A 22855-nucleotide genomic window follows, 5' to 3' on the forward strand; every position below is an offset into this window, starting at 1 on the left:
CCCTATAACTCTTTTCTCCTTTTCACAAGTTCAAGAGTTAACCTTTACAAGCCACTCACCCCTCTCTTAAACTAAAATCGAAACTTGGAGCTAGAGGGGAATTCTTAAGGATTTACTATAGAGTTTTTACATTATTTTTGTTTCAGTTCTTGTCTTAACTGAGTAGGGATGAGTGAGATATTTATAGGCCCCAAATAGATTCAAATTTAGAGCCAAAATGGTCTCATCTCGGGTTTTCAAGATACTGACGATACCACCGCTAGTACTGGGCAGTACCACCGCTTGTTAGTTTGACATTAGGTGGTATCATCGTCTGACAGAGCCTCGAAGACTGGGCTCTGGTAGTACCACCACCTGATAGGACAGTACTGCCGCTTGGTAGCATTAATTGCTGGCGATACCATCGCCTAGTTTGGGTGGTACCATCGCCCGACCACTTGGGAGGCTGAGCCTCAGGTGGTGCCACCACTTGGGCCGGCTAAGGGTCATTGAATGAGCCTTTCTTTTGGCCCAAAATAGCCCCAACTCTGGCCTAGGTTGTTGGGAAATCTATGGTTACATCACATGTGCAGCGGAAGAATAAAAAATAAAATCACTAAATTTCCCAAAGATATGTTTGTCATTGTGCAAAGATTAGTGCGCAAAATCTTTAAAACTGAAAACTCCATATATGAAAGATTGTGTTACCTAGAGAGATCATATATCCATGAATCCCTGTAGATCTATAGGGGAGGATGAATGAGGTCAAGCGTCCTTCTTTCTAGCGGTGATCCACACAACAGGGTTGCAACAACGCTCCTTAAATCTCCAACCCTACTATTTGAGGAGGAGAAGGAGAGGAGAATAGGAGGTGGCAACCAAAAACCTCTAGCCTATGAGTCTTTGGTTCCCTCATATTTATAGAGGTCCTCTATCAACTTAACCCTAATAGATCCTACTTTATTGGGTATTGGATCTCCATCCAACTATCCAAGCCTCTTAGATTAGTGGATCTCTATCAAATAATTTCTCATTAGCTCTTATTGGATCTCATCCATAGGATCCAATAATTTAGAGGCTTATTGGATTTCCAATAAGATAGGGGGTCTGACGGATATCTCATATCTGAACCTCTACTCGTCGCAACGCCTACCATATGTGTGTGACCCTCTAGGCCCAATATCGAGTTAGCCATAAGTCATACCTATCAAAACTCTTTCTAGCTTAATGAATTATTATCTTCATAATAATTTACTTATTGACTACGGACGTACTAGGCCACTACGTCGTAGTCCCTAGACGATATAGGGGAATCCAATCCTTTGGATCTATTTGTCCTTAGTTATTATTTATCTATAGTCCCTCATCCATCTAATACCCCAAAGATCTATACCAAGCATGGTACTATTAAGCCCATGCAGTTTCTACTCGAGTATCACTCTAATCAGATTCTCCCGAAGAACTCTTTCTCTTTCAATCTGAATGACCCTGGCCATGGATTTATCTGAGCAAGAATATATGAGATATTCCTCTCATGACATTGAGAGCGGATGATCCTCTATTGATATTAAATAGCCCTCATAAGGTTGGCTACCACTCCCGATGACTAGTTGTGCTAGATTTGGAACCTCCAAACCTACAAGTCTGGTATCAAAGAATGGAGTACTAATATAGGACATCCTTAGTGCCTCAATTCTAAGGACTAGATATACTATTGGGATGATGGAATTGCTGTTTAATAATAAGGCATCATCAACCATCCAGCATTCCGTAAGCAGATCAATCAGTAAACTCATTCTCCAATGAGTACCTGCACTATATCCATATTGCCCCCACACTAGTAGCTATGAGAATAGCTGCATCCATCATATGGACGGGTATACAACATACCAATCTGTCTGGTTATCTTGATGTCCCTCTCGAGTAATCTATGACTGGGATTATTTAGGATTTACGTTTAAAGACGAATCGATCTCATTATTGTGATCTCATCATGATTCGGTTCCCATTATATAGATCAATATATATCATCATATATTCATGTAATAGGTAATATAAAGTGATAAAATATCAAATAATAATAAGTAAAAAGACCGCGTGTCAAGTCACACGTGCTACCACTCATGTGATTGGCTTGTAGGGCACCTATGATTAGTAATCTCCCACTTAACTTAAAGTCAATCACGTTTGTATCTGATCCCCATCAAACCCCTGTGACGCTCAAAGACAAATTGAGATAACGACTTTGTCAATAGATCTGTATGTTATCTTCGAATGGAACTCTTTCCACTGACAAAAATAAGTTATATATATATATATATATATATATATATATATATATATATATATATATATATATATATATATATATATATATATATTGGAGGCTCGTAAGCCCCAATAATAATAATAATCATATTATACATACTGATGAGGAAAATAATGGCAACAAGACTAGCTGACGTCACCTGTCCCATCACGCCTCAGCACCTGGTCAAATTGGCCAACACGTTGACCGAGGCACCATTAATACCAGCCTACCCCCTGCCAAAAGTTAAGTCTAACACGCTGACCGAGGCACATCAATGCCGACCTGCCCCTTGTAAGTGGGCAGCTTAGGAAGCAAATTGCTCCCTTATAAATACCCTCTCGCTCATTAGAAGAAGGGGACCGGACAGAAACACTCGCTCTTCAGCCACCCTCTCGTTCACGGGGGATCACACACTCAACACGTGGAGCTTTCTCCTCCTCCTAAAGCCCCTCCACATCTTTTTCTAACTTGATCGTCGGAGGGGTCGGGCCGAGCCTCCGACCCGACCTGTGTGCAGGAACGAAAGCGAGGTGGTATCTTCCCGACGCTGCTGTGGAGCTGCTGACCCGATCTACCGCCTCGAACCACGGTGCTCGGCCGCCAGGAGACCCCGGGGGACGTCTCCCGAGATCCCCGACTTCCGGACCCCAAAACCGAGTCGCGTCGGCCCCGAGGCCACGGCTCAAAAAGTTACCTACCGTAACATTTTGGCGCTAGAAGGAGGGCCCGGAATGACGGTACGTTAGTCTTCTCTTGGGTTGCTCCCTGCAGCCGACCTGCACCAGCAGCAGCGACTTTTGGGGCTGGTCTCGGCTCCTCGGCCCCACGCGCACGGCCAGTCCGCGCGCCTCGGCCCCTCGGCCCCACGCGCCTCGGCCCCTCGGTCCCACGCGCGCATCCGAACCGACCAGCGCCGGCCCCACACGCCTGGACCCCTCGGTCCCACGCGTGCGGCTGAACCGCCTGCGTCGGCACCACGCACGCGAATAGCCCGCCCGCGTCGGCACCACGCACGCGAACAGCCCGCCCGCGTCGGCACCACGCGTGCGAACAGCCCGCCCGCGTCGGCAATCCGCGCGCGAACAGCCCGCCTGCGTCGGCACCCCGCGCGCGAACAGCCCGCCCGCGTCGGCACCACGCGTGCGAACAACCCGCCCGTGTCGGCAATCCACGCGCGAACAGCCCGCCTGCGTCGGCACCCCGCGCGCGAATAGCCCGCTCGTGTCGGCACCACGCGCGGGACCAGCCCGCGCGCCTCGGCTGATCGGCGCCTCGGCCCCGTGCGCGGCCAGCCCACGTCGGCACCTTGGCTGACAGCGCAGCTTGCTGCCGCGGCCAGCCCACGCGCGCGACCAGCCCGCGCGCCTCGACCCCTCGGTCCCACGCGCGCGGCCAACCCGCCCGCGTCGGCCCCACGCACACGACCCCTCGGTCGCACGCGCGCGGTCAGCCTCGACCCCTCGGTCGCACGTGCGCGGCCAGCCCGACCGCGTCGGCACCCCGCGCGTGACTAGCCAGCGCAGCTTCCTGCCTCGGCCCCATGCGCGGCCAATCGGGCAGCGCCGGCCCCACGCGCGCGACCAGCCCGCGCGCCTCGGCCCCACGCGCACGACCCCTCGGTCGAGCGCGCACGGTCAGCCCGACCACGTCGGCACCCCGCGCGCGACCAGCCAGCGCAGCTTGCTGCCTCTGCCCCGTGCGCAGCCAACACGCTGCCTCGGCCCCATGCGCGGCCGTCCGCCTCAATTGCTCGGCTGACGGTGCACCCCGCTGCCTCGATGCCTCGGCCCCGTGCGCAGTCAACACGCTGCCTCGGCCCCATGCGCGGTTGACCGGCCAGCGCCGGCCCCACGCGCACGACCAGCCCGCGCGCCTCGGCGACCCCATGCGCGGCCATCCTGCGTCGTGCTCCTCGGCCACACACGGCCGAGATCCACCTCGGTGCAGCCAGCCCACGCGCCTCGGCCCCACGCGCACGACCCCTCGATCGCACGCGCGCGGTCAGCCCGACCACGTCGGCACCCCACGCGCGACCAGCCAGCGCAACTTGCTACCTCGGCCCCGATCGCCTCGGCCCCATGCGCGGCCATCCGCCTCAGCTGCTCGGCTGACCGTGCAGCCCGCTGCCTCGACTCCTCGGCCCCGTGCGTAGCCGACATGCCGCCTCGGCCCCTCGGGCCCATGCTCAACTCCTCGGCTGACGGCGCAACTTACTGCCTCGGCCCCATGCGCGGCCGTCCGCCTCAGTTGCTCGGCTGACGGTGCCGCCCGCTACCTCGACTCCTCGGCCCCGTGCGCAGCCAACATGCTGCCTCGGCCCCTCGGGCCCATGCTCAGCTCCTCGGCTGACGGCGCAACTATAGCCTCGGCCCCATGCGCGGCCGTCCGCCTCAGCTGCTCGGCTGACGGTGCTACCCGCTGCCTCAACTCCTCGGCCCCGTGCGCAGCCAACATGCTGCCTCGGCCCCTCGGGCCCATGCTCAGCTCCTCGGCTGACGGCTGACATGCCGCCTCGGCCCCTCGGGCCCATGCTCAGCTCCTCGGCTGACGGCTGACATGCCGCCTCGGCCCCTCGGGCCCATGCTCAGCTCCTCGGCTGATGGCGCAACTTGCTGCCTCGGCCCCATGCGCGGCCGTCCGCCTCAGCTGCTCGGCTGACGGTGCCGCCCGCTGCCTCGACTCCTCGGCCCCGTGCGCAGCCAACATGCTGCCTCGGCCCCTCGGGCCCATGCTCAGCTCCTCGGCTGACGGCGCAACCTGCTGCCTCGGCCCATGCGCGGTCTGCCCACCTGCGTCGTGCCACTCGGTCGCATGGCCCTCGCGACCACGCCTGCGCGATCAGCCCGACGCACATCGTGCTACTCGGCCGCATGGCCCTCGCGACCACGCCTGCGCGGTCTGCCCGTTTGCGTCGTGCTCCTCGGCTCTTCGGCTTTACGCCACCCGAGACCACACCTGCACGGCCCCAGCCCGCCTGCGTCGTGTTCCTTGGCCCCATGTTCCCGAGACAGACTTGCGCGGCCTGCCCGCCTGCGTCGTGTTCCTTGGCACCATGTTCCCGAGACTACCGGCGCGGTTAGCCCTCCTGCGCCGAACCCCCTCGGCCACACTCTGCTGAGCTCCCCTAAGAGCGGTCTGCCCCTCCGAGCGGTGTCACTCGGCCGCAGCCTGCTTGCGCCGGGCTTCTCGGCCCTTCTTTGCCGAGCTCCCCTCAGAGCGGCCTGCCCCTCCGAGCGGTGTCACTCGGTCGCAGCCTGCTTGCGCCGGGCTTCTCGGCCCTTCACTGCCGAGCTCCCCACAGAGTGGCCTGCCCCGCTGAGCGGTGTCACTCGGCCGCAGCCTGCCTACGCCGGGCTTCTCGGCCCTTCACCGTCGAGTTCACCTCAGAGCGGCCTCCCCCTCTGAGCGGTGTCACTCGGCCGCAGCCTGCCTGCGCCGGGCTTCTCGGCCCTTCACCGTCGAGTTCACCTCAGAGCGGCCTCCCCCTTTGAGCGGTGTCACTCGGCCGCAGCCTGCCTGCGCCGGGCTTCTCGGCCCTTCATCATCGAGTTCACCTCCACGTGGCCTGCCCGCCTGAGTTGTCTCTCGGCCCGAGCCTACCTCCTCGGCCTGCACCCTGCTACTCGACTGCATGGCCCTCGAGACCACGCCTGCGCGATCAGCCCGACGCACTGTCACGACCTTAGCTGGTTTTGCCTAAGGCGTGCGGCACCCTCGCGCGTCCGTCCGCAAAGGTCAGCCTCCCCGAAGCCTCCCATTGTCCCTTAGGACCAACAAAAGAGAGAACGGGTTAAAGAGAACGCCTCAATCGGGATCCACAAGCAAACATGTCCGAAATACACTTCATAGACAATGCAAATTACAAATAGACTTTACAAGCTCTGAATAGTTGCACAACAAAGGGTAAAATGGTCCATTACCGACCGAAAAGCTCTCGCACAGTGTCCACATGACACAACCTTTATTTACAAGCCTAAAGAGGCCACCAACCCAACTAGCATGGGACTATTTAGCCTTCGGCCGCCCCTCTACCTGCTGTACAAGGCATGAACATGCCAAAAGACAACGGACAGACATAAGCATTACATCCAACATCTTGTTTAGAAGTTTGTCCGTTACAGCACGTCGTGCTACTCGACCGCATGGCCCTCGCGAACACGCCGGCGCGGCTTGCCCGCCTGCGTTGTGCTCCTCGGCTCTTCGGCTTTACGCCACCCGAGACCACACCTGCACGGCCCCAGCCCGCCTGCGTCGTGTTACTTGGCCCCATGTTCCCGAGACAGACTTGCGCGGCCTGCCCGCCTGCGTCGTGCTCCTTGGCACAATGTTCCCGAGACTACCGGCGCGGTCAGCCCTCCTGCGCCGAACCCCCTCGGCCACACTCTGCTGAGCTCCCCTCAGAGCGGTCTGCCCCTCCGAGCGGTGTCACTCGGTCGCAGCCTGCTTGCGCCGGGCTTCTCGGCCCTTCTCTGCCGAGCTCCCCTCAGAGCGACCTGCCCCTCCGAGCGGTGTCACTCGGTTGCAGCCTGCTTGCGCCGGGCTTCTTGGCCCTTCACTGCCGAGCTCCCCACAGAGTGGCCTGCCCCTCTGAGCGGTGTCACTCTGCCGCAGCCTACCTACGCCGGGCTTCTCGGCCCTTCACCGTCGAGTTCACCTCATAGCGGCCTCCCCCTCTGAGCGGTGTCACTCGGCCGCAGCCTGCCTGCGCCGGGCTTCTCGGCCCTTCACCGTCGAGTTCACCTCAGAGCGGCCTCCCCCTTTGAGCGGTGTCACTCGGCCGCAGCCTGCCTGCGCCGGGCTTCCCGGCCCTTCATCATCGAGTTCACCTCCACGTGGCCTGCCCGCCTGAGTTGTCTCTCGGCCCGAGCCTACCTCCTCGGCCTGCACCCTGCTACTCGGCTGCATGGCCCTCGAGACCACGCCTGCGCGATCAGCCCGACGCACTGTCACGACCTTAGCTGGTTTTGCCTAAGGCGTGCGGCACCCTCGCGCGTCCGTCCGCAAAGGTCAGCCTCCCCGAAGCCTCCCATTGTCCCTTAGGACCAACAAAAGAGAGAACGGGTTAAAGAGAACGCCTCAATCGGGATCCACAAGCAAACATGTCCGAAATACACTTCATAGACAATGCAAATTACAAATAGACTTTACAAGCTCTGAATAGTTGCACAACAAAGGGTAAAATGGTCCATTACAGACCGAAAAGCTCTCGCACAGTGTCCACATGACACAACCTTTATTTACAAGCCTAAAGAGGCCACCAACCCAACTAGCATGGGACTATTTAGCCTTCGGCCGCCCCTCTACCTGCTGTACAAGGCATGAACATGCCAAAAGACAACGGACAGACATAAGCATTACATCCAACATCTTGTTTAGAAGTTTGTCCGTTACAGCACGTCGTGCTACTCGACCGCATGGCCCTCGCGAACACGCCGGCGCGGCTTGCCCGCCTGCGTCGTGCTCCTCGGCTCTTCGGCTTTACGCCACCCGAGACCACACCTGCACGGCCCCAGCCCGCCTGCGTCGTGTTCCTTGGCCCCATGTTCCCGAGACAGACTTGCGCGGCCTACCCGCCTGCGTCGTGCTCCTTGGCACCATGTTCCCGAGACTACCGGCGCGGTCAGCCCTCCTACGCCGAACCCCCTCGGCCACACTCTGCTGAGCTCCCCTCAGAGCGGTCTGCCCCTCCGAACGGTGTCACTCGGTCGCAGCCTGCTTGCGCCGGGCTTCTCGGCCCTTCTCTGCCGAGCTCCCCTCAGAGCGACCTGCCCCTCCGAGCGGTGTCACTCGGTCATAGCCTGCTTGCGCCGGGCTTCTCGGCCCTTCACTGCCGAGCTCCCCACAGAGTGGCCTGCCCCTCTGAGCGGTGTCACTCGGCCACAGCCTGCCTACGCCGGGCTTCTCGGCCCTTCACCGTCGAGTTCACCTCAGAGCGGCCTCCCCCTTTGAGCGGTGTCACTCGGCCGCAGCCTGCCTGCGCCGGGCTTCTCGGCCCTTCACCGTCGAGTTCACCTCAGAGCGGCCTCCCCCTCTGAGCGGTGTCACTCGGCCGCAGCCTACCTACGCCGGGCTTCTCGGCCCTTCATCATCGAGTTCACCTCCACGTGGCCTGCCCGCGTGAGTTGTCTCTCGGCCCGAGCCTACCTCCTCGGCCTGCGCCCTGCTACTCGGCTGCATGGCCCTCGAGACCACGCCTGCGCGATCAGCCCGACGCACGTCGTGCTACTCGGCCGCATGGCCCTCGCGAACACGCCTGCGCGGCCTGCCCGCCTGCGTCGTGCTCCTCGGCTCTTCGGCTTTACGCCACTCGAGACCACACCTGCGTGGCCCCAACCCGCCTGCACCGTGTTCCTTGGCCCCATGTTCCCGAGACAGACCTGCGTGGCCTGCCCGCCTACGTCGTGTTCCTTGGCCCCATGTTCCCGAGACACACTAGCACGGTCAGCCCTCCTACACCGAACCCCCTCGGCCACACTCTGCCGAGCTCCCCTCAGAGCGGCCTGCCCCTCTGAGCGGTGTCACTCGGCCGCAGCCTGCCTGCGCCGGGCTTCTCGGCCCTTCATCGTCGAGTTCACCCCTGTGCAGCCAACCCGCCTGCGTTGTGCTCCTCGGCTCTCGGCTTTACGCCAACCAAGACCACGCCTGTGCGGCCAGCCCGCCTACGTTGTGCTCCTCGGCTCTTCGGCTTTACGCCACCCGAGACCACACCTGCGCGGCCAGCCCGCCTGCGTCGTGCTCCTCGGCTCTTCGGCTTTACGCCACCCAAGACATACTTGGCCGCTCCTCGGCTCTACGCTACCCAGGACACGCCTGCGCGGCCAGCCCGCCTGCGTCGTGCTCCTCGGCTCTTCAACTCTGCACCACCCAAGACACTCCTGCGCGGCTAGCCCGCCTGCGTCGTGCTCCTCACCCTCGCGGCTCCGATCTCCCCGAAACTGCGTCCGCACGGCCAGCCTGCCTGGAGACAGAAGCCATGCATCAAACTCCCCCTGCATGACAACCGATGCATAGCTCCTTTCGGGGGGGGAATATGATGAGGAAAATAATGGCAACAAGACTGGCTGACGTCACCTGTCCCATCATGCCTCAGCACCTGGTCAAACTGGCCAACACGTCGACCGAGGCGCCATTAATACCAGCCTGCCCCCTGCCAAAAGTTAAGTCTAACACGCTGACCGAGGCACATCAATGCCGACCTACCCCCTGCAAGTGGGCAGCTTAAGAAGCAAATTGCTCCCCTATAAATACCCTCTCGCTCATTAGAAGAAGGGGACCGGACAGAAACACTCGCTCTTCAGCCACCCTCTCGTTCACGGGGGATCACACACTCAACACGCGGAGCTTTCTCCTCCTCCTAAACCCCCTCCACATCTTTTTCTAACTTGATCGTCGGAGGGGTCGGGCCGAGCCTCCGACCCGACCTGTGTGCAGGAACGAAGGCAAGGTGGTCTCTTCCCGACGCTGCTGTGGAGCTGCTGACCCGATCTACCGCCTCGAACCACGGTGCTCGGCCGCCAGGAGACCCCGAGGGACGTCTCCCGAGATCCCCGACTTCCAGACCCCAGAACCGAGCCGCGTCGGCCCCGAGGCCACGGCTCAAAAAGTTACCTACCGTAACACATATATATACATCACACATTCCATGATCATCCATCCATATCATACATCACATGTACATATCGTCATATAGAACTACTAGATAATAATGATTAATTAAACTATTTTAATTAATTATATGTAGTATTTTGGGAACCCTACCATATGTCTCATTCCTACTGCTTTTGGTTAGGCTGAGAGTAGTAAATTGGAGCTCTCAACCAATTTAGGGCGATTACTGAAGTGAGAGAATTCGAGTCTCATCAAAAGTGTTCTAAGGAGGTTCTAGCTTATTAGAGAGATCATGGCTTGAGGAGACATAATAATGAAAAGAGTTCTATTTGAAGATAACATCGTAGATCTACTAACAAAGTCATTATCTCAGATTGTCTTTCAGCGTTACAAGAGTCTGATGGGGATTAGACACGTAGGTGATTGGCTTTAGGTCAAGTAGGAGCGTCACAAGGTGCTAGTCATATGTGCCCTGTAAACTAATCATGTAAGTGATGGCACATATGACATAATATGTACTCTTTTTGCTTATCATATTATTTAGCACTTTATCTTGTACGCTGCATATATTGTGATGTTAATCGATCTATGCAATAGGAATCGGATCATGATGAGATTATAAAATAAGATCGATTCACCTTTAAACACTAGCCTTAAATAATCTCGATCATAGGTCACTTGAGAGGGATATCGAGATGGTCGGATAGACTGGTGTGTTATATACCCATCCATATGATGGATACAACTAGTCTCATAGCTGCTCGTGTGGGGATACTAAGAATATAGTGTAGGTACTCATTGAAGAATGAGTTTACTGATTGATCCACTCACAGAATGCTGGATGACTATCCACATGCCCCAAATAGGGGGGCTGTAGTATGAGGAGGATAGGAAGAGAGGAGAATAGGAGGAGGTAGCTAAAAAGAACCTAGCCCATGGCCTTTTAGTTCTCTCCTATTTATAAAGGCTCCTTGTCAACTTACCTTAATAGATCATACCATATTGGGTGTTGGATCTCCATCTAACTATCAATGCCTTTTATATTAGTGGGTCTCTACCCAATAATATCTCATTAACTCTTATTGGATCTCATCTGTAGGTTCCAATAATTCAGGGGCTTATTGGATATCTAATAAGATAGGGGCTCCAACGGACATCTCATACCCGAACCTCTACTCGTCACAACACCTATCATATGTGTGTGAACCTCTAGGCCCAATATCGAGCTGGTCATGAGTCATACTTGTCAGAACTCTTTTTGGCTTAGTCATACTTGTCAGAACTCTTTATAATAATTCACTCGACTCATCGACTACGAACGTACTAGGCCACTACATCGCAGCCCACAGGTGATACAAGGGTATCCAATCCATTGGACCTATCTATCCTCAGTTACCAAGTATCTATAGTCCCTCATCCATCTAATACCCCAAAGATCGTATACCAAGCATGGTGCTGTTAGGCTTATATAGTTTCTACTCGATTCTCGCACTAATCGAACTCTCCCGGAGAACTGTTTCTCTCTTAATTCGAATGGCCCTGGTGCTAGTCATAGGTGCCCAACAAGCCAATCACGTGAGTGATGGCACGTGTGACTTGATACAGAATCTTTTTGCTTATTATATTTTGGCGTATATCACTTTATAACTATTGCATAAATGCATACATATATTATGATGTCCTTGGATTTGTGTAATGGGAATCAGATCATGATGAGATCACGATAATGAGATCGATTCACCTTTAAACACATATCCTAAATGATCCCGGTCATAGGTTACTCGAGAGGGACATCGTGATAACCGGATAGACTGGTGTGCTGTATACTCGTCCATATGATGGATGCAGCTGGTCTCATAGCTGCTCGTGTAGGGACACTAGGTTTATAGTACAGGTGCTCATTGGAGAATGAGTTCACTGATTGATCCGCTTACGAAATGTTGGATGGTTAATGATGCCTTATTGTCAAACAGCGATTCTGTAGTCCTAGTGGTGTATCTGGTCTTTAGACTTGAGACACCAAGGATGTCCTATATGAGTGCTCCACTCTTTGATACCAGACTTATAGGTTTGGCTGTCCCAGATCTAGTACAGCTGGTCATTGAGAGTGGTAGTCGACCTTACGAGGGCTATTGAGTGTCGATAGAGGATCATCCACTCTCGGCGTCATGAGAGGAATATCCCATGTGTTCTTGCTCAGACAAATCACTGGCCAGGGTCATTCGGGTTGAGAGAGAAAGAGTTATATAGGAGAATCCAATTAGAGCAAGACTCGAGTAGAAACCGTATGGGTCTGACAACACCATGCTCAATATACGGTCTCTGGGATATTAGATGGATGAGGGACTATAGGTACACGGTAACTGAGGACAGACAGGTCCAATGGATTGGATTCCCCTGTATCGTCTAGGGACTACGGCGTAGTGGCCTAGTACTTCCGTAGTCGATGAGTCAAGTGAATTATTACAGAGATAATAATTCACTGAGTTAGAAGGAGTTCTGACATGTATGACTCACGGTCAGCTCGATATTGGGCCTAGAGGGTCACACACATATGGTAGGCATTGCGATGAGTAGAGATTCGGATATGAGATATCTGACGGAGCCCTTGTCTTATTGGATGCAGATCCAATACCCACTAGGGGAGGACCCATTAGGGTTTGACAGGGGACCTCTATAAATAGGAGGGATTCAGAGTCTCATAGGCTAGAGCCTTTGCTTACCTTTCCTATTCTCCTCTTCCTCTCCACCTCAGATCAGGCCTGGAGTTTTGAGGAGCGTTGTCGCAACCCTGCTGTGTGGATCACCGCTAGAGAGGAGGACGCTTGACCTCCTTTACCCTCTCCTAAGGATCTGCAAGGAAACAGGGATATACGATCTCCCTAGGTAACACAATCTACTCTATACACAGTTTTCATGTTTCGCAGATTTTTGCGCACCAATCTTCGCACGACGACGAACATCTTTTTGGGAATCGGGGATTTTGTTTTCTTGTTCTTCCGCTGCGCATATGATGTCGCCCCCGATGATTTCCCAACACCTGGATAGGGACTTGTTTAAGCAAGAATACATGGGATATTCTTCTTATAATATCGAGAGTAAATAATCCTCTATTGACACTCAATAGCCCTCGTAAGTTTGGCTACTACTCTCGATGACCAATTATGCTAGATCTGAAACTTTCAGGCCTATAAGTCCAGTGTCAAAGAGTGGAATACTCATACAGGATATCCTTGGTACCTCAAGTCTAAGTACTAAATACACCATTGGGACAGTGGAATCGTTGTTTAATAATCAGGTATCATCAATCATCCAACATTCTGTGAGCGGATCAATTAGTGAACTCATTCTCCAATGAGCACCTGCACTGTATCTCTAGTGTCCCCACACGAGCAGCTATAAGACTAGCTACCTCCATCATATGGACGAGTATATAGCACACCATTTTGTCTGGTTATCTCGATATCTCTATCGAGTAACCTATGATCGAGGTTATTTAGGGTCTATGTTTAAAGGCTAATCGGTTTCATTATCATGATCTCATCATGATCTGATACCCATTGTACAGATCCATGGACATCACTATATATATATATATATATATATATATATATATATATATATATATATATATATATATATGATAAGTAAAAAGAGTATGTGTCATGTCACACGTATCATCACTCACATGATTGGCTTGTAGGGCACCTATGACTAACAATCTCCTACTTAACCTAAAGTCAATCACCTATGTGTCTGATCCCTATTAGACCATTGTGATGCTCAAAGATAATATAAGATAATGGTTTTGTCAATGGATCTATGATGTTATCGCCTCGTAAACAATCGTTAATCTTTCCACGAAGGCAAGGCTTGCAAGTTGTATATGACTCATAGTCGAATGGATCTAAATATATATCCTTTAGCAACTTTTGAATCCTTCCCTCGTGGATGTGACCTAGCCTATAATGCCACAAGTGTGCACTATTCATCTCATCTTGTTTCCTCTTGGACACACTTACATTCATGATATTTGGAGCAGTGTCTAGCATAAACAAACTATTATGCAATGTTCCTCTCGTGATGATCTTTTCATCTAATAATGTCGAATAACCATTATTCTCAAAAACTAATTTATATCCATTAACTGTCAAACACGAAATAGAAATAATATTTTTGATAATAGAAAGAATAAAATAGCATGCATCCAATGCAATAATAGCTCCACCAAGCAGATGTAGGATGACTTGGCCAATAGCTACTATAGCAACTTTTGCTCTATTGCCCATCTTGAGGTCTATATCGCCTCTTGCCAATCTCCTAGGTCTTGTTAGAACCTGCAATAAATTGCTGATGTGATAAGCACTCCCGGTATCTAATACCCATGTATTATCGTAAGAGTCTGATAAATGAAGATTGATCATGAACGTACCTGAAGCTTTTCCAAGCTTTTGTATTGCCCTCTCTACAAGGTACTTATTGTAGTTCCTCTTCCAATACCCATCTTTGCTATAGTGGAAGCACTAGCCTGTGTCCTTTGTCAGGTCCTTCTTAGCAACATTTAATTTACTCGGTTTGCCCTTACCTTTGCCTTCTTAAGAGACTTTTCTATCTTCCTTTTCTTTCTAGTCTCACCAGTATAGAGAACTAGCTTCTCTTTCTTAATAATTCTCTCTACCACCCTCAAGATATTGAGGAGCTCAAGAAGAGTCACTTCAAGCTTGTTCATATTAAAATTCATTATGAACTGTGAAAAAGAATATGGTAGGGACTGAAGTATAAGATCCACATATAGGTTATCTTCTAGGACCATTCATAGACCCGTGAGTTTTTCTATCCACTCAATCATCTTTAGGACATAGTTCTGAACCGGTGTCCTCTTAGTCATCCTAGCACGGAAGATGCTCTTGGATATCTTATATCGTTAAGTCCTTTTTTGTTTCTTAAACAATTTATGGACATATAGGAGAATAGATCTGACATCCATCTTTTCACGCTGTTTCTATATAACTCAGGGGTCATGGAGCCCAACATGTAATACTGAGTAAGAGTGTAGTCATCTATGCACTTTATGTAGCGAGTGATCTCATCCTCACTTATTCCTTCCTTGGGTGTATGTATCACTATATCAAGGATATATACGATTTTCTCCGTTGTGAGAACAATTTCAGGTTACGGAGCTAATCTGTATAGTTTGGACTAGTAAGGTGATTGACATCAAGTATACCATGTAAGGGATTTAAAAGTAATTTTTTTGAAAATAAAGATGCAGTAGAAATAAATAACATGTCGATTTTATAGAAAAATAAATAAATAAGATATGAACTTCTATCTTAATCTACTCCTACTATTTTTACGGCGAGTTACACGACACCCTCAACACGTGAAATGAAAGTCTCTGGCAGACTTTTAGTGGAGATCGAGATCCAATCAGCATTTTTTTGTAACATCGAGGGACTCGACCAATCACACTAAGCCTAAAAGGAAGAAAACTCTTGCTGATCATAACTCCTTATAATTCCAATCCTTGTTCGACCTCTGAATCATCATAGCCTCGAGAGACTCGACCAACTATGATGTCAAATTAAGTCATAACCATCGTTACAAGATGAGTCTAACTCAATGATATGCCCTCGAGGGACTTGACCAAGCATATCATGTCCTTAGGTCATCATTAACATCTCTATATTATAGGTAAGATCTCAAATCACAATATAGTTGAGCCTCGAGGGACTTGATCAACTCAACCTATATCGGAAATTGATTTCTTCCTATAATGATGGAAGGCCATGTAGGTTAATCTAATTACCTCATATTTACTAATTTAATATTATCAAGAGATGGGATTTTGATTCGGTCTCATAATATGATGTGTCATACACACATATTTAATATATATCTATATCGCATGCAAATATAGATATATATACATATCTAGTAGGTGTATAAATATTCACACATCACATGAGCAATCACACCAGATGATCATGGGCACAACCTAATGTGATTAGGCCTGAGTTAGTGGACTCAATCACTCACATTAAGATCTATGTGTGCAGCGCTATGCCCTATGATCGTCCATCTCATCCTCATCGGTTCTGTTGATATCTCAACACATCTTCATGTGTTGTGATCGTCCGTTTTAGCCTCGTGGATTCTGCTATCACCTCCATGCTCCCATTATGTCTCCTCATGTGATTACAACTTAATCATAGACGGCCCAACATTAAATAAGAATAAAATTGGAGACTTATAGGTCCTGATAATAATAATAATCACATCACATGTACACACACATCACACGGTCCATGATCATCCGTCCATATCATACATCACATGTACACATTATTATCATGTAGAACTACTAGATACTAATTATAATAATTAATTAAATTATTTAATTAATTATTCTGTAGTATTTTGGGAACCCTACCATAGGGTGCCCCAAAATGGTATGTAGTTCCTTAAGTGGCTAGGAAATCTCGACCACTAAGGACTCCCTTGTGACCAAGAATCCTAGGCTACAAGGCTCCCTTGTGTGGCTAGGAAACCCAAGCCACCAGGGAGTCCCTTATCGCCAGGAAACCCTAGCTATAGGGCAGCCTTAGGTAGCTAGAAAAACTAGCTGTCTGCTTACCCCATGTGGCTAGGAGTCCTGGTTGCTAGGAGCACTTGGGCGGTTAGGAAACCCTAGCCGCTTGTGGTGCTCCCTACAGCCAGGAAAACTTGGTTGTAAGGGCTGCCATGCAACAGGTTAAGAGTATCCTTGTTGCTCTCGTTTCTATTGCTTTTGGCTAGGCTGAGAGCAGCAAATTAAAGCTCTCAGTCAAGGCTGATTTGACATCAAAAGTCCTCTCTAAAACACCTCTTAACAATAAGAAAAGGTGCAGCACAAATTTGAAAACTATGATAAAAAAATCATAGCAATCACACAAAACAATTTCAACACGATTGAACACAACAAACACAATTTAAAGCCAATCTTTTATATGAGTAACCTAGCTCTGATACTACTATTGGAAAATCTGGGGTAACATCATATATATAGTAGAAGAACGAAAAACAAAATCCTAAAATTCTCATAGAAAAATAATGTTTCATTATCTTACAAATATTGGTGTTTAAAAACTTGTAAAATCAAAAAACAGCATGTGTAAGAAAGATAAAGGAGGTTAACTATCCTTCTCTCTAGTGGTGATCCACATGGCAGGGATTTACAAAGACGCTCCTCAAATCGCTGCCTAAATCTCTTCCTCATGTGCACCATACAATCAAGAAGCGGCTGCCCCTTCTTACTGTCCACACACCCTAAATAAGAGCTGTAGTATGAGGAGGAGAGGGAGAGAGGAGAATAGGAGGAGGTAGCCAAAAAGAACCTAGCCCATGTTCTTTTGGTTCCCTCCTATTTATAGAAGCCCCATATCAACTTACCCTAATGGATCCTACCATATTGGGTACTGGATCTTTATCCAACTACCCATACCTTTAAGATTAGTGGGTCTCTACCCAATAATCTCTTATTGGCTCTTATTGGATCTCATCCATAGGATCCAATAATTAATGGGCTTATTGGATATCTAATAAGATAGGGGCTCCAACGGATATCTCATACCCAAACCTCTACTCGTCGCAACACCTACCATATGTGTGTGGTCCTCTAGGCCTAATATCAAGCTGGCCATGAGTCATACCTATCAGAACTTCTTTTGGCTTAGTGAATTAGTATCTTTATAATAATTCACTCGACTCATCAATTATTAATGTACTAGGCCACTACGCCGTAGTCCCCAAACGATATAGGGGAATCCAATCCATTGGATATATATGCCCTTAGTTACCGTGTATCTATAATCTCTCATCCATCTAATACCCCAGAGACTATACCGGGCATAATGTTGTCAGACCTATATAATTTCTACTCAAGTCTCGCTCTAATCGGATTATCTCATAGAACTCTTTCTCTCTCAATCTAAATGACCCTAGTCAAGGATTTGTCTATGTAAGAACATATGAGATATTTCTCTCATGACACTGAGAGTGGATGATCCTATAATGATATTCAATAGCCCTCGTAAGGTTAACTATCACTCCCGATGACATTGTGCTAGATCTGAAACTTCTAGGCCTATAAGTCCAATATCAAAGAGTAGAGTACTCATATAGGATATCCTTGGCATCTCAAGTCTAAGAACCAAATACACCATTGAGATAATGGAATCAATAGTTGACAATAAGGAATTATCAACCATCTAATATTTTATGAGCAGATCAATAAGTAAACTCATTCTCTAATGAGTACTTGCACTATATCCCTAGTGTCTCCACACGAGTAGCTATGAGACCAACTACCTCCATCATATGGATGGGTATATAATACACGAGTTTGTCCGATTGTCTCGATGTTCCTATCGAATAAATTGTGATCGGAATTATTTAGGGTCTGTGTTTAAATGCGAACCAGTCTCATTATTATGATCTCATCACAATCTCATTCCTATTACACAAATCCATGGACACAAATCCATATATATATATATATATATATATATATATATATATATATATATATATATATATAATATAAAATAATAAAATATCAAATAATATAATAAGCAAAAAGAATGTGTGTCATCTCACATTTGCCATCACTCATGTAATTGGCTTGTAGGGCACCTATGACTAGTAGGATCTGATTAGAGTGAGACTTGAGTAGAAACCGTGTGGGCCTGACAGCACCATGCTTGATATGTTAGGATCATGAATGACACTAAGAGGGGGGGGGGAGGGTGGGGTAAATTAGTGCTATCGAAAACTTTTAACGATTTTGAAAAATTACCTTCGGACCAGCCCTTCTTGCTATCCATATGCCTCAAACTGGAGCTATCGATTGAGGAGGAGAGGAAGGAAAAAATATAGGAGGTGGCAACCAAAATGGGTCTAGCCTATGCCCCTTTGATTCCCTCCTATTTATAGAGGTCCTTGTCAACTTAACCCTAATGGATCTTACCTTGTTGGATACTGGATCTCTATCTAACTACCCAATCCTATTGGTGGATTAATAGATCTCTACCAATAATCTCTCATTGGCTCTTATTTGATCTTAATCAAAGAGTAGAGTGGTCATACAGCACATCCTTGGTGTCTCAAATATAAGGACTAAAAACACAATTGCGATGAAGAAATAATTGTCTAACAATGAGGTTTCGCCAACTATCTAACATTCCGTGAGTGGATCAATTAGTATACTCTTTCTCCAATGAGCACCTACACTATATCTCTAGTGTCCCCACATGAACAACTATAAGACCAGCCGTCTCCATGGACAAGTATATAGTACACAAGTCTATCCGATTATCTCAATATCTCTCTTAAGTTACCTATGACTGAGATTATTTAGGGTATATGTTTAAGGATGAATCGATCTCATTATCATGATTTCATTATAATCTGATTCACATTATATAAATCCATGAATGTTATAATGCAATAGCAAACATAAAATGAAAAAAATATTAATAATACTAATAAATAAAAAAAAATATAACGTATTGCACGTGTCATCACGTGATTGACTAGCAACTTTCTCTTATTCCACTTAATGATCTAACTTGAATATCAAAAAAACTAACTTAAGAATCACACTCAACATTAGTATTTTTCAATGATTCAAAAGGCTTGAAGAACAACTCGCACCCAAATTGGGTTGAGCTGGTCAAGCGTTCAAAGTCAACCATCAATATTTTTCTCAAGCATTTTGATAAGAGGAGGGTTGACATGGAGTGTTGTCATGCCAACTCCTTAGATGAATACCTTAGCCAAGTCCTCCACTTCCCAGCTATTGTTGTTGGACAAGAGCCAGCGTTCCATTCTGTCGGTGCCATCAGATTTGCTCGCACTCTGCTTTAATATTGGAGGCTATTCAACAAACCTAATTTCTCTTAAGTTGTCAAACAATTCAATGCACATGATGGTTCCAATCGAAGTCTTTGTTAGCCTAATATATTAGGTGCCTAGTTGACTATTCCAATGATGACACTTCTCTGGGCACTGGTGGAGAATCAACTGATATCATCATTCGTAGACTAACATTGGGAGGTGACAACGTTTTCGTGAACAAAGCATACGTTTCCGTAAGGGCTGCAACCAAAATGCATCACAGATTCGAAGGTGATCCAAAAATCACTTCTAAAGAAAAGGAGGTGAAGCACCTCAACTTTGAGCATGATGACACACTTGTTGTCTTCTTCTACCGATTATGATGCCACATGTGATGTTATGATGGGAGGCATATATTTCCCCTATCAGATAAAGATAATATAGTTTCACATCCTTTGGATACAATGATATCTATCAGCTCTAAGGTTGGATCTCACTGAATCCACAAGACAAATGGTAGAGTTGCAGCTGTTGGCTGATGCATCCAAATATTAGGTTCCACCATTTGGAAAACGCCAGTGTCTCTCGCTCACATAAATCCATCTTGTAACTGGTGTGATGGGTTCTAAACATTATATTTACTGTTGTTTCATGAGCTTGAGAATTCAATTTGTTGACCTAGGACTAATATAGTACACCCAACTTGGTTATCAGTTAGCAGCCATAATGGTGGTCCTTTTAATGAATTGAGTGCCTGGTTGTTCAAGATTATGTAGCCAGATCATGAAAAAGGAGTCATTTGGTACGGGAAAATTAATCTTCTTTTGGGTCCGAACTTTCCGATCGGACGACAAGTGGGAAATTTTTATGTTAGATTTGCGTAGCCTGGCAGGCTCCCATATCAAGAGCATAAATTCCAACGCCCGCCCGCCCGCCTGCCGGCCTGCTGCTGCCGCTCTTCTCCTCCCATTCCGTGTGGTTTTTAGTTAAATCTTCCTCTCCTGGTTTTGATCGGTTCGACTTTTGGCATACTCTCTTTTCGCCGTCTCCAACTCTCCCTCCTCGTCAGCGTTGGAGAGAGACGAGCGCGATGAAGGTACTGTGCGACGTGTGCGGTAAAGAGGGCGCCTCGGTGTTTTGCTGCGCCGACGAGGCCGCTCTCTGCGACGCCTGCGATAGGCGGGTCCACCGGGCGAACAAGCTTGTCGGCAAGCACCGCCGCTTCTCGCTCTCCGCGCCCTCCGCCCAGTCGCACCCGGCCTGCGACATCTGCCAGGTTTGCTTCCGTTTCAAAGGCGCCATTTTGATCGCCTTTTCGGGCAGATGTGTAGAGAAAGATTGCATTTTTATGGAAGGAATTTTGATTTCGTTGGTGTTCGGACTTGCAGGAGAAGCGGGGGTTCTTGTTCTGCCAAGAGGACCGGGCGATTCTTTGCAGGGACTGCGACGCGTCCGTTCACAGCGCCAATCATCTCACCATGAAGCACAATAGGTTCATCCTTACAGGCGTCCAGCTTTCCGCCGCTCCCATGCCCCCCTCTCCCTCCCCTGAGTCGGTGGCGGAGGTTAAAACTAGCACCAAATCAACCGTGCCAAAGAGCAATCAGAATAAGGCCTCGGTTGCAGACGGTTCCACGCCCATCGCTTCCACAAGCAGCACCACCAGCAGCAGCATCTCGGAGTACTTAATCAAAACATGTCCGGGCTGGCGCGTGGAGGACCTGCTGGTCGACGATCCGGCCTTCGGAGTGGAAGATTTCGCCAAGGTTTGTCCCTCATGATTCCCAACCTATTTCGGATTAGATAACGATAAAAAAAAAAAAGGTAATCTTTTTTGCAACTGAAGAAGATTAAAAATCGGATCCTTTTCTGGGGGATGCAGGGCGACGAGTTGCTGCCATTCCTGGAGGCGGATCTGGACAGCGGCGGGCTTGACGCGCTGGCGGAAAAGTTCCCTGTCTGGGCGCCTCACGTGCCCCAGTACCCTCCGCCGCCGGGTCTGTCGTCCGCCGCCGACGGCTCCGGACACCACCAACCATGGCGGGGGAGCAAGGAGGCGGGGCGAGAGCGGTGGAGCGAGGACGTGTTCACCGTGCCTCAGATCTCCCCTGCTTCGACTCCCAGCAAGAGGCCAAGGAACTCGTTTTGGTACTACTGACGTGGTCCTTCCTCTTGAGCCCGCCGACCTTTAGCTCGCTTAACTTGTACTCTCGCTTCCCAGACCCTTCGTCTCGTTGGCCTTCAATCTTTGGATCAAGGTTTATGCCATAGGGAGCTTGTTTTGGCTGGTGCTTCGGCATCTGGTGCAAAAACTTAAATTGTTCCCCATTTCTCTTAGATCTTCGATTCATGAGTTAGCAAGATATTTACAAGGAGAGCTGCTTTCTGATATTGTCACTGTTAAATAATGATATTATTTCATGTGATTCGAATTAGATAATTTAAAATTACCTCAATCTAGATTTAAATCAAACAGGTCAAACATTAGAGCACAATGTCTAGGCTCATATAATAAGAGTAATCGGGTTGGGGAGTACTCTATCCGTCCTTGCCTCATATACATATAGATAATAAAAAATATTTTTTATCCTCACCTTTAATAAAAAATATCTTTTATCCCCACCTTTAATAGGGGTAGATCCTTGCGAGTATAATTGAACAAATGAATTGAGATGTTATGTGTGACAAAATTATATATTTGATAAAATAAATCTTTAATATTCTTAAAGAGGCGAACAATAATTTAGGTCATATAGATACTAGCAAAATATTTTTTTATTTATGAATTAATTGTCACTATTTAAAACAAGAATTAAAGTAATAAATTTTTTAGCTCTTTATCATAATAATAAAAAATCAAACAATCTAGAGAATTGAAGCAGCTAAACAATGATCACCTCAGTTAATTTTTATATTTATTCTTAAAAATTACAGCTTAGAATGTATATATATATCTACGGGTATCGATCAAATTGGATAATATCTCAATGCTCTTGAATTCTCCTTTGTGGTGTTTGTTAATTACAAATGATCAGTCCAATTCACAAAGGGTAGAAGATATTTAAAAAATCATGTCCGAAT

General features: G+C 48.5%; 1 protein-coding gene across 1 annotated transcript; it reads left to right on the plus strand.

Annotated features, from left to right (window-relative positions):
- Window positions 1-20694: 20694 nt before the first annotated feature.
- Window positions 20695-22163, plus strand: LOC135642815 (B-box zinc finger protein 20-like). The gene is made up of 3 exons (XM_065159267.1): window positions 20695-21050; window positions 21163-21540; window positions 21657-22163. Exons 1-3 carry the CDS (start codon window positions 20865-20867, stop codon window positions 21930-21932), a joined length of 840 nt encoding a protein of 279 aa, XP_065015339.1. The 5' UTR covers window positions 20695-20864; the 3' UTR covers window positions 21933-22163.
- The last annotated feature ends 692 nt before the right edge of the window (window positions 22164-22855 follow it).

This window comes from Musa acuminata, chromosome BXJ3-7, assembly GCF_036884655.1.
Source record: "Musa acuminata AAA Group cultivar baxijiao chromosome BXJ3-7, Cavendish_Baxijiao_AAA, whole genome shotgun sequence".
In the NCBI taxonomy this organism is placed as follows: domain Eukaryota; kingdom Viridiplantae; phylum Streptophyta; class Magnoliopsida; order Zingiberales; family Musaceae; genus Musa; species Musa acuminata.